The following is a 10,000-nucleotide window of genomic DNA, read 5'->3' on the forward strand; positions in this document are numbered from 1 at the left end:
TGATTCCCAGCAGATACACAGATGTCATTACTGCAAGTGGAATTAAGCATCCATTTTATTCTCTTTTCATCACAAAAGGTTTTCCTATTCAAAACATTAAATTAGTTTGAAAGTTCTAGTGTGTGGTAGGTGCGGCAAGGCACTGTATCAGTGCATGCTCCCAAACTCCTACTCCTCCTAGTGTAATCCTTTATCATTTTCCATAAACTAGAACAGTTGTCAGGATATATTTTTCTCCTCAAATCAACAGAGTCAGAGTTGATAGTAATTCTGTTCTATGTCAATGACAAAATCACAGATGGTGGGGTGGGGTGTTGGTTTTCATTCTAAATTTACAGTGTGCACAAACAAATTATTTTTATGCAAAACTCCATCAGCTCTATCAATGCAAATACAAAGCTGGGAGAGAATATTCTAATACCATAAAGAATCACCAAATCCACCCAAGGTTCATGGCACCATGGGTTCTATAACTACAATTTAGCTTGATTATGGCCATGAATAAGACACATTTTAAAAAGCTAAAGTGGTTCTCACCGGACAAATCTTGAAAAGCCAGGAATTCCCAGGTGGAGTCTACATTTTTGTAAATTTTACAATACAGGAATGCTTTTTAAGATTAGAAACAAGTTTAACAATATTGTAAGCGGATTCAACTTTTTGTTAATTTACCAACATAAACAGCAACACTAATGCAATTCCTAACCCACTACAGAATGTTTGGAAATTGATTTAGAGATGTTAAGAAATAGATGTACAATGGATAAAGATGTATTTATGTAATATCATATACAATGACTTCAAAATAAGGATTTTCCAAAAAAATACAGTGTGAAAGGTGTTTTGTACTTAATTCTTCAAAGACATAACATTCCACTTGAAAGGCAAGACGACAGAGAATAACTACATCTGTCAACTGTAACTTTCACTTACTTATTATGGAACCCAAAGAATAAATATGAAAAATTATTAAAATTAGTCTCAAATTAAGTAGCTGATTTCAGCTGTAGTTTACAGGTATCATCACTGTGATCATTAAAAAGTAGAAAAGATTAACTGTGGCAACTGTTCAGTGTCTTTAAGCAGTACAGAACTTTTATCTATTAAAAACTCATGAGCAGAACGTGCAGCCAAGAAGCAGCAGAATGATCCAGGTATCCAGTCCTGAACTACTTCACTGTCTAGTTCACAGCTTTTCTTTGCAAGTTTAAAATATTTACAAAAAAAAAAAACACATGCATTTATTTTCTGTCAGATGTTAAGACAGTATTATACTGAATATAGTATACTGCTACAAAAATAGATTTAGGCAGGTAGTTTTGATGACCAATCAAACTAAATTAATGGTATGGTATGAAGTACAATAAAAATTTAGGGAAAACAGGGGTGGTGGGAGTTTGGGTGGGGAGTCAGGAGAAATAAATGATTGTAAATCTTTCTACAGGTTTTTCTTTAACTTACAGAATGTAACTACAAATGAGTCTAGAGTAGCAAAATTGAAGTACACTTGTATTCATAGATTTCTTTTAGAAAGAAGCACCATGAAAGACTCTGCTGCCACAGATTACTGAGGGGTGAATGTTAGCATGCTTGAGAGGTACAACCTTTAAACTAAAGAGGGTCGCTGACCACTAGAATTGCACTGTGTTAATATGCAGGTGGCAAGATAAGATTATAGCTGAACAATTCAGCTCAATATAAATGTGTTTGACATGTCTTTGTCTGATGTACTGGGGCATATTATAGCATTTGTCAATGCAAAACAGAAATCACAGGTTACCTATAGTGTTTAGAACATACTTTAAGAAAAACATTTCTCACAGTTGTTTTCATTGTGTACAGTACAAAAGAAAAAAAAACCAGTTCAAATTCAAGAGTTTGTAATTGAAATGTAGCATCATGTCTACGGAAGAGACATTCATTACTACATAAAAATACTTAGTTGATAACAGAGTTAACAGAATTGATTGATATCAGTGTACAAAATTGTTATACTGCAGTGTTAAGTACAGTAACTTAAACAAGAATAAAAAATAAAAAAAAAACAGAAAATACAATGCAGGCTATTCAAATAAGCAAGTATGGTAGCTATACAGAATAATTTGTATTATAAAAGTCCCTAATTATTGACCTCCAAAATGCACAAATTAGTTCTTTCCAGAAAGCAGATTTATGTAAATGTTAAACCATTTGCTTTTTCTGTTTCTGAAAGTCATAACAATTGTTAGAAAATCATGTTGAAAGTTTGAATTAAAAGAACAAATTCAAAATAATTTTAGGTAGTATATCATATCTACAATGGTAAAGACCACATTATACTGCCTACATCAGTTGATATTAAAATTTAAAATAACATGTGTACATACAGTATGTGCATCTGTTTTATACTAATTTTATATATACATATACACACATATACTGTATATATACATATATATATATAAACAAACATATATACATACATACATATACACACACGCACACACATACATATAGACAAACACACGCACATACATACATACACACATTGTATTTTATATATGGCATAGATACACCTCACGAATGTGGAAGGATTATACCACTATAAAGGTGAAGTGCATGCTTGTTGCAAAGAAAGTGTCATTAAAGCAGAAACATTCAACACATGGCAAATAAATAAATTCAACTCTTTCAAAAATTAAATTGCATATTCAGAGAGTAACATGCATGCTGTAATTCTTTTATAAAGGGAACATGATCTATGCAAACAAAATAACTAAATCTAGAAAAATGTGAACTGAGAATACACCTTACTATGTCATGAAATAAACCTAATTCACATTTCACTAAATAAATAATTTCAAACAATACTACACAACCTTACTGAAGAGAATGGAGAAGATATTTCAAAAATGGTTTTAGATGGTTCCAAATGTTGAAACTTAATAGTACACAGTAAAAAAGTACAGTAAAATGAATACACATGGATATTGTGTATGAATGCATCTAGTAAATACTTCAGGAGAAATGTATAAATTTAAAACAATATATGCTTTCTCCACATCATTAAATCATGCTTGAGATTGTCACTTGCACAGAGATAGGCTACTTCTGTTCAGAACTGTTACTGTTCTTTTCTTGCATTTACTCCATTTTTAAGTGTTTTTGGCAGCCTGTTACCTTTGGTATAAGCATGATACCAGAAGTTGAGGAAGAGTACTAAAAAGCTGCATCCATATAAGCAAATAATGTACAAAAACACTGGATACTGATACGGACAATCTTTCATGAAGAAAAACTGGCCAATGTGAATTGTGACTGTAACAAATTGGACCTGTAAATAGAGAAAAAAAAAAAAGAAAATCTTAAATTACACATGTTCAAATTAATATTCATTCTTCCATTTCCATCCCTCTATTCCAGTTCAGGATTCCTAGGAACAGTTGCGTATTTTCAGCAACACTGGTTGCAACTGACTTAATTCTGCAGAGATGCATTTGAGTTAAGGTGGTTCAGAAAAGATATGCATGTTTAATCACATATTAGAGTTTCTTTTCCAAACTTGTAAACATATAAAATTGTTCTGAAGCTTCTTTCTAGTTATCAGATCCCACACCTGTCCATCTGCTTTAACAATGTTTCTCCCCTTCTGCTGACAGGTAATATCCAGTGCAGACATAAACAGGCTCATACTGTGTGGACTTTTCACAATAAATCTCTTATTCAACTAAATGTTTCATCTTTCATATTATCTCTCAACTAAAATTGTCCAATATGCTGACATAGTGATATTAATACGGTCAAGTTAATATTCATGAACGAGGAAAGGTTCAAAGAAAAGAACAAATTTGAAGCCCCAACTGTTTAATGAAACACTTGTAGAAACAGGTGTCCTACACATAGAAAAAATCAAATCACTAGAGACTAGTTTCTGCTAAGCAATTCACTAGTGTCTGCCTTAAAACCACTCAAAACAGCTTATAATATACATTCTCATCTGACTAGGGGGCTTCGCTCGCCAACCCCTGGTGTTGGGAATGACAAAGAGTGTGATGTATGAATGAGATATAGAATAGTGTGAAGGTGTAGATGATGCAAATAGAAAGCAAACAATAAAGTGTGTGGCACAGTGTAAAGGTTTATTGGAAAATTTCTTTGTACATGCCGTTTAAGTGTAAAAGGTAATTCCAGGTCAGAACTTGTAATGTCAATGAAGATGGTTATTGTTGTGATCAGAGTCAAGTTTGTCAGAGCTTAGAAAGAGTTGTGTCTCTCCAGGAAGTAATGGAATGACTTGGTATTTATGTTTTCCACATTAATATTTTTTGGACATAATATAGTGTGTTGTGTTAAAAGGGGCATTTGGTCTAATGAGATTGCTGTTCCAAATCTGTCTGTAACTAAGTCGTCGCAGATAAAGGCTTGAGGAATTGTAATAATATGTGGGTGAAGTCCATCTGTATTGGTGAGTGTACCATCTCCCAGTTGTAATAAGCAATTGTTATGATCTGGTTCTGGACATCGTATCTTTTTTACTAACTGTATCTTTTGAAAGCAATGCCAATTGTCTGCGTATTTTAAGGTGCACTGAACAATAGCTGAGTGCATGGCATGTGGAAGAATAGCTAAGCACTGTCTAAAATCTCCTCCTAATAAAAGTACCTTTCCTCCAAAGCGAATATTATTATTCATAAACGTTTGTAGAAGTTTATGAATGGTGTTGAGTAAGTGACTGGATGCCATTGTACATTCATCAATAATTAACATTTTTGCAAGACGGATGTCACGTGCAGTGCCACCGTTAATGTTCATAGTGGATACCGATTTGTAGGATCTAATGCACTTGTTAAAGATTTCACTTTCAGGTACATCGTTAGTTAGAAGCTTCTGTAGATATTCAGGATATGAATGTAAAGGAGGCAGTCTAATTTGACCCTTTTGACAACAACGTGTAAATGTATTACTTGTATTGCCAGTTGTTTCTTCAGGGAAGTGAACTGAATGACAATGATTGCAAATGACATTCATTAATCCGAATGAATTTTCCTGGTGTATGTTTTGCTTGTGCCGTTTGAGAGGCGCGTTGTTGCATGTGTAGTATTTGGGACGTGTTGTTTTGGAGCTGTAATCGATTTGCCTGTGCTGTGTGAGAAGCCCGTTGTAGCCTTCCTTGCCGTTAACGTATGTCTGAGACGGGAGGTGTTTCGTTTTGAATCCGTGCCTGTTGCGATGCAGCACTTTGATTGATAGATTGCGTCATGTGGATCTAGGATGTAGATTTGTGCATATTTGCGTTGTTGATTTGTTTCAGGGTGCACTGTTCCAATGCGATGCAGTATTTGTGCACATATGCGAAAGCAGTATGGGCCATTGCCTTTTGGTGGCTTGATATTTACTCCGGTAGATGCAAAAGCAAATTAACTATTGTAGGATCTAATGCAGTTCATAAAGTTTTTACTTTTAGGTACATCGTTAGTTAGAAGCTTTAGTTGAGCTTTGCGTTTTTGGAGCCGAGACATTTTTTCTTCTAGAAATATGGATAAGTAATAAGGAGTATTGCACTCACTGTTAATATGGAGCCTTTTCTGCGGTTGAACGGTTAATAGTGCCTCATTGTAATGAGATCTACCTATGCTGCATATTGTGAACGTGTTGAGATGACGTATGTTTAATACGGACGGTTCATTTATAAATGGGGCTTTGTGTGTCATTTGTTATTTATGTTACTGTGGTCGTGGGTCTGAATCGTCGTTTTTGTGTACGTTTCGTGTGCTATGTCCGTAGTCTGTCCCGTTTCGTGTCCAATGGGCTGTGTGTGTTGCTCGCGGCTTCTTTTTTTTGTGTGCTTGTGGCTTGTTGAATCCTCCTCTTTGTGTGCGTCCCATTTCGTGTGTAATGGGATTAAATCCTCCTCTTTGTGTGTGTCCCGTCCGTTGCTTGTGTGTGTGTGTGTGGGGGGGGGTTTGCGTGCTCTTTTTTTTTGTGTGCCAGGGGCTTGTTGAATCGTCCTCTGTGTGTGTCCCGTCCGTTGCTTGTGGTTTGGGGGGGGGGTTTGCTCGTGCTGCGCTGTATGCGTCGCCTGCGTTTGACTCCTTTTTTCTGTGCTCACTCCTTTTTTTTGTGGTCTTGGCCGCCTCTCACGGCATTTCTTGGGGGATTTCTTGGGGCGCCTGCGCAGTACGTCTTTTTGCGGCTACGGCCCATGGCCGGATGTCCCTGCGTCCATCCGGTTTAGCATTCTCGGTTAGTAATATGGATTGTATAGTTTAATTTTGAAATTCAAAATATGCTTATTATTAATTTATCAATGCACAACGTCTCGGACTTTCACAAGTTAGCTGGAACATTCCTTCAAAATCATCATTGGTATTTTTTTTTTTTCTGTGCAACTTACTGCCCGATGTCTGAAATCTAACATCCTGTGCACCTAACATCTTGTTATAAACATTTCTTCATTATGCTGTATGATATTTGAGTAATGTTTGGTTTTCTTTTTCCATTTTTCTCTTAATACAACTTATTTTTCCAAGTAAGAAAACAGTTTCCTTACAACTTACAAATCCTTTTGGAAAATATTAAAATACTGAACTTGATTAAGATGATATCTTTACAGTGATTTCAACAGTCTTGTGCAGTCATTAGACGTTATTACGCAATTTAAAATGACAGCATTTAACATGACAACAAGGATGAAAAATGTGAATGTTGAAATTATGCAGAAAACAAGTAATATGAATAGAGAAAGATTGATCTTGGACTGTTACCTCTTTGTGCACAACTAAAGAAAAGCAAATCTCTGATAGTAAGATGCAAAGGTAAATGTGAAGAGTAGGACTTCTTTACTCATTCCTCTGAGGCAGTGGCTCAATTTTAGCACCTGTCACTTATTTTCAGTTCACATTTTGTTAAAAGCAGAAACAGTCTGTTCTATTAATCAATGTTAGCTAGAAATGTTTGCTAAAAAATAAGGTTATTAAGTATGAACTTTTCATACAAAAATACTATTTCTAGTACTTAACTTTCACACTTGTATTAACAAGTTGAACATTAAAGTACTGATGAAGATTAATTTTGATTTCTTTAAACACACAATTTACCAGCACCTTCAACAAACTGTGCCTTTAAAACATCATGATAGATAAACAGCAGTTTCACATTTAAAGGTTGTCATTACCAAAAGGTTTAAATGAATACTATGAGGCAGTGCTTACTAAAAGTCTATTAAAGTATTCAGTGCACTTACCATTTTAGAAAATTCATTTAGTATTTATAGTGTTCAGTATTTTTGATATGTTGAATAAATTGACAGGTGTTGATTATTTATAAAAACAATTTAATTTTTCATGATTTAATTATTTGTATTTTCAAGCTAGATGGTTTCTATCAAAATTGCAGATTTCTTTTATTATAACAAACATTATTACCATACTTACAAGTTGAATGGTAGTTAAATATTTCTTCCACCACAGGTACTTCTGGTAAGTGGGTCCCATAGCAGACACTCCATAGTATGTATACATAATAACGTGTACCACACAATTAACAAGAGCATGGAATGTTCCTAAACCACCTACAGGTTTTAAGATAAACATATCTATTAGTATATTTCAGCCTTAAAAGCTAGATTTACAGATTCCACAGAATGCATTAAGATCTGAACTTAAGACATAAAATTAAGCCTACCTGGAGCAAATCTGACTCCAAACCACCATGTATACGGCATAATAGAATGATGGTAAACATGAAGAAAGCTAATTTGACTGTTTTTTTTCCTAAGCACAAAAAATACCTGCAAATAAAAAAAAAGGTTAATACTGATCAACATAACTATCACATTGTACATATATACAATACAAACACCGAACATATACTGTACATGCACATACACAGAGAGAGAGAGAGAGTACAAGCTGCATTACCCACGTTACTTTCTTTTATTTTATTATTAGCTGTGTTAACTGGCTTCACCCAGGGATTTTTCTAAGACAATGGGCCTCAATTATAGCTCTACTGGTTAATCAGATTTATCAAAAGTATTATGTAACCAAGTGCTTTTCTGTGTACAATATTTGTATTTTTTTTACCCAGGGCTAATATTACTAGTTCACTTGAGTTGCTTTTCAGCTTTGAATGAATCCGCTTTAAATCACTTGAGGTGCTTACTTTTAACCATGCTTTACAGTACTTGGTGAATTTGGTGTTAATGAGATTGCAACAAAACTCCATATTAAAGCGGTATTCAGTAATATTACAATGGTGATTTAAAGCGGATTCATTCAAAGCTGAAAACTGCTAAAAATCTCAACTCTCCTTTACCATCAAATCCTTAAATTAGTACTGCCTCAGTACAGGATTTAGATAAATGTCTACCAAAAAAGTTACTAATTACTTTTAACATCTCAAAAATACATTTGGAAAAATAGCCACTGGCTCCATTGTTTAATTAGTTTTGTTGTTTTTCCTTTTTACTTCCTATGTTTTTATACCTTCAAAAAATTCTTAATACTGATTGTGCATTGGTATTGCAACCGTAATGATGAAATGCAGGTGGACAACCAAATGTTGGCTTTATTCTTATTTAAACTTTGTGAGAACTGATGAAATCATTTGGAGCAGTGTACTGGCTAATGGTAATTATACTCCTCACTTCGGTATTTGCACAAGGTTGCAGATAAAATGAAGGTTGAATGGGTACTATAAGTTAAATACCTTTCTTACTGAATAAATTGCACAAAATTAATTATGCTCATAGTGCCTGGCAAGCACTTGCTAAATGTGTCTTCTTTGAGCTTCATCAAACTTTGCTTCTGCAGATGGCCTTCATTTGCATAAACTATCAGGCCCTGTTTGTCTGTGAGGTCGCTATCAATACTGTACTGAAATGGTGGATGTGGTACATTAGAATGTCCAGCTTGGTTGAGCATTATTAATGACAAATATCAACAAAAAAAAAAGTCAGCTAATTTTGTTTTGTCTACAACGTTTCCAAGCTTCAATCAAATTCGTCAAGGCATTCTTGAGATTTTGGGGTATTTACTTTTGTCTATTGTGGTGTTTTCTTTCACTCCTAAATATTGATATGTTGAAGTGTCCTTACTTAATGGATATTTATTGCACAGGGTGTGCCATTCTGCCAAATTTCGGGTTTTTAGCATTTTTGTTAATGTGCGAGTCAGTCACAGTCACATACTATACTGTATATAGAAACACTCACACATACTGTACATATACTGTATATACTCACAACTGTGTGTGTGTATAAAATACCCCATCTACATAAACTACTGTATGCTATAGTTTAACTTTATACACATGATATTGTGGTTGTCAATCAGAATTAACAAATGTTTCCAATTACTGTATGTGACCTTTTGTACTACTACAGTGGATAAAGGAAAAAAAAAACATCATCAAGGAACTGGTTTAAGTTTCAGTATACATTGTTACTTATTAACATTTATAGAAATTGCTACAATTGGTTAATGCTAGAAAAGAATATCAAAGTATAATAATTTGATTTCAGTGTTATCAGATCTGTTGGCAATTAACATTTACCACACAATTCTCTGCCCTTGCTTGGATACTATGGAAAAAATCCACTGAAAATTTAATTACAACCTAACAGTATTTTAATATTTAACTGTTAGACAACATATTTTTTGGTTCGTCATGGCCATTCTTACAGTGTATGATTCTTCAACATAATACTTACCGTGTCTAGCAACTCAATAAACTTTGAAAAATAATACAGCCAACATGTCCATGCCATCTGTAATAAACAAATAAATATAAATGGGGGGAAAAACTTTTTCTATGAAACTGTGAAGAGCCACACTATCCATTGTGAAGAACTGACAGTCTAATAGCAGATCTTCTAGATTATCTAACCTAACAACAAACATTATAACTAATATTGGAAAAAAAACTGTATAAAAAAGCATTTACAGTAATATATATATATATATATATATATATACACACACACACAGTGGAACCTTGGTTCACGAACATAATTCGTTCC

At 34.0% G+C, this 10,000-nt stretch overlaps 1 protein-coding gene across 4 annotated transcripts in view; it reads right to left on the bottom strand.

The window, feature by feature from the left end:
* Positions 1-1,863: 1,863 nt before the first annotated feature.
* elovl7a (ELOVL fatty acid elongase 7a) overlaps positions 1,864-10,000 on the bottom strand; it is a 43,235-nt gene continuing 35,098 nt past the window's right edge. For all 4 annotated transcript variants that reach the window (XM_051929704.1, XM_051929703.1, XM_051929702.1 and 1 more), the window contains exons 5-9: positions 9,692-9,748; positions 7,663-7,768; positions 7,413-7,549; positions 2,447-3,313; positions 1,864-2,387 (exon numbers count right to left, since the gene is read on the bottom strand). In XM_051929704.1, coding sequence (XP_051785664.1) covers positions 3,104-3,313; positions 7,413-7,549; positions 7,663-7,768; positions 9,692-9,748 — 510 coding nt within the window. In that variant the 3' untranslated portion in view covers positions 1,864-2,387; positions 2,447-3,103. The remainder of the gene's footprint in view (positions 2,388-2,446; positions 3,314-7,412; positions 7,550-7,662; positions 7,769-9,691; positions 9,749-10,000) is intronic.

This window comes from Erpetoichthys calabaricus, chromosome 7 (genome assembly GCF_900747795.2).
Source record: "Erpetoichthys calabaricus chromosome 7, fErpCal1.3, whole genome shotgun sequence".
NCBI classification, from domain to species: domain Eukaryota; kingdom Metazoa; phylum Chordata; class Cladistia; order Polypteriformes; family Polypteridae; genus Erpetoichthys; species Erpetoichthys calabaricus.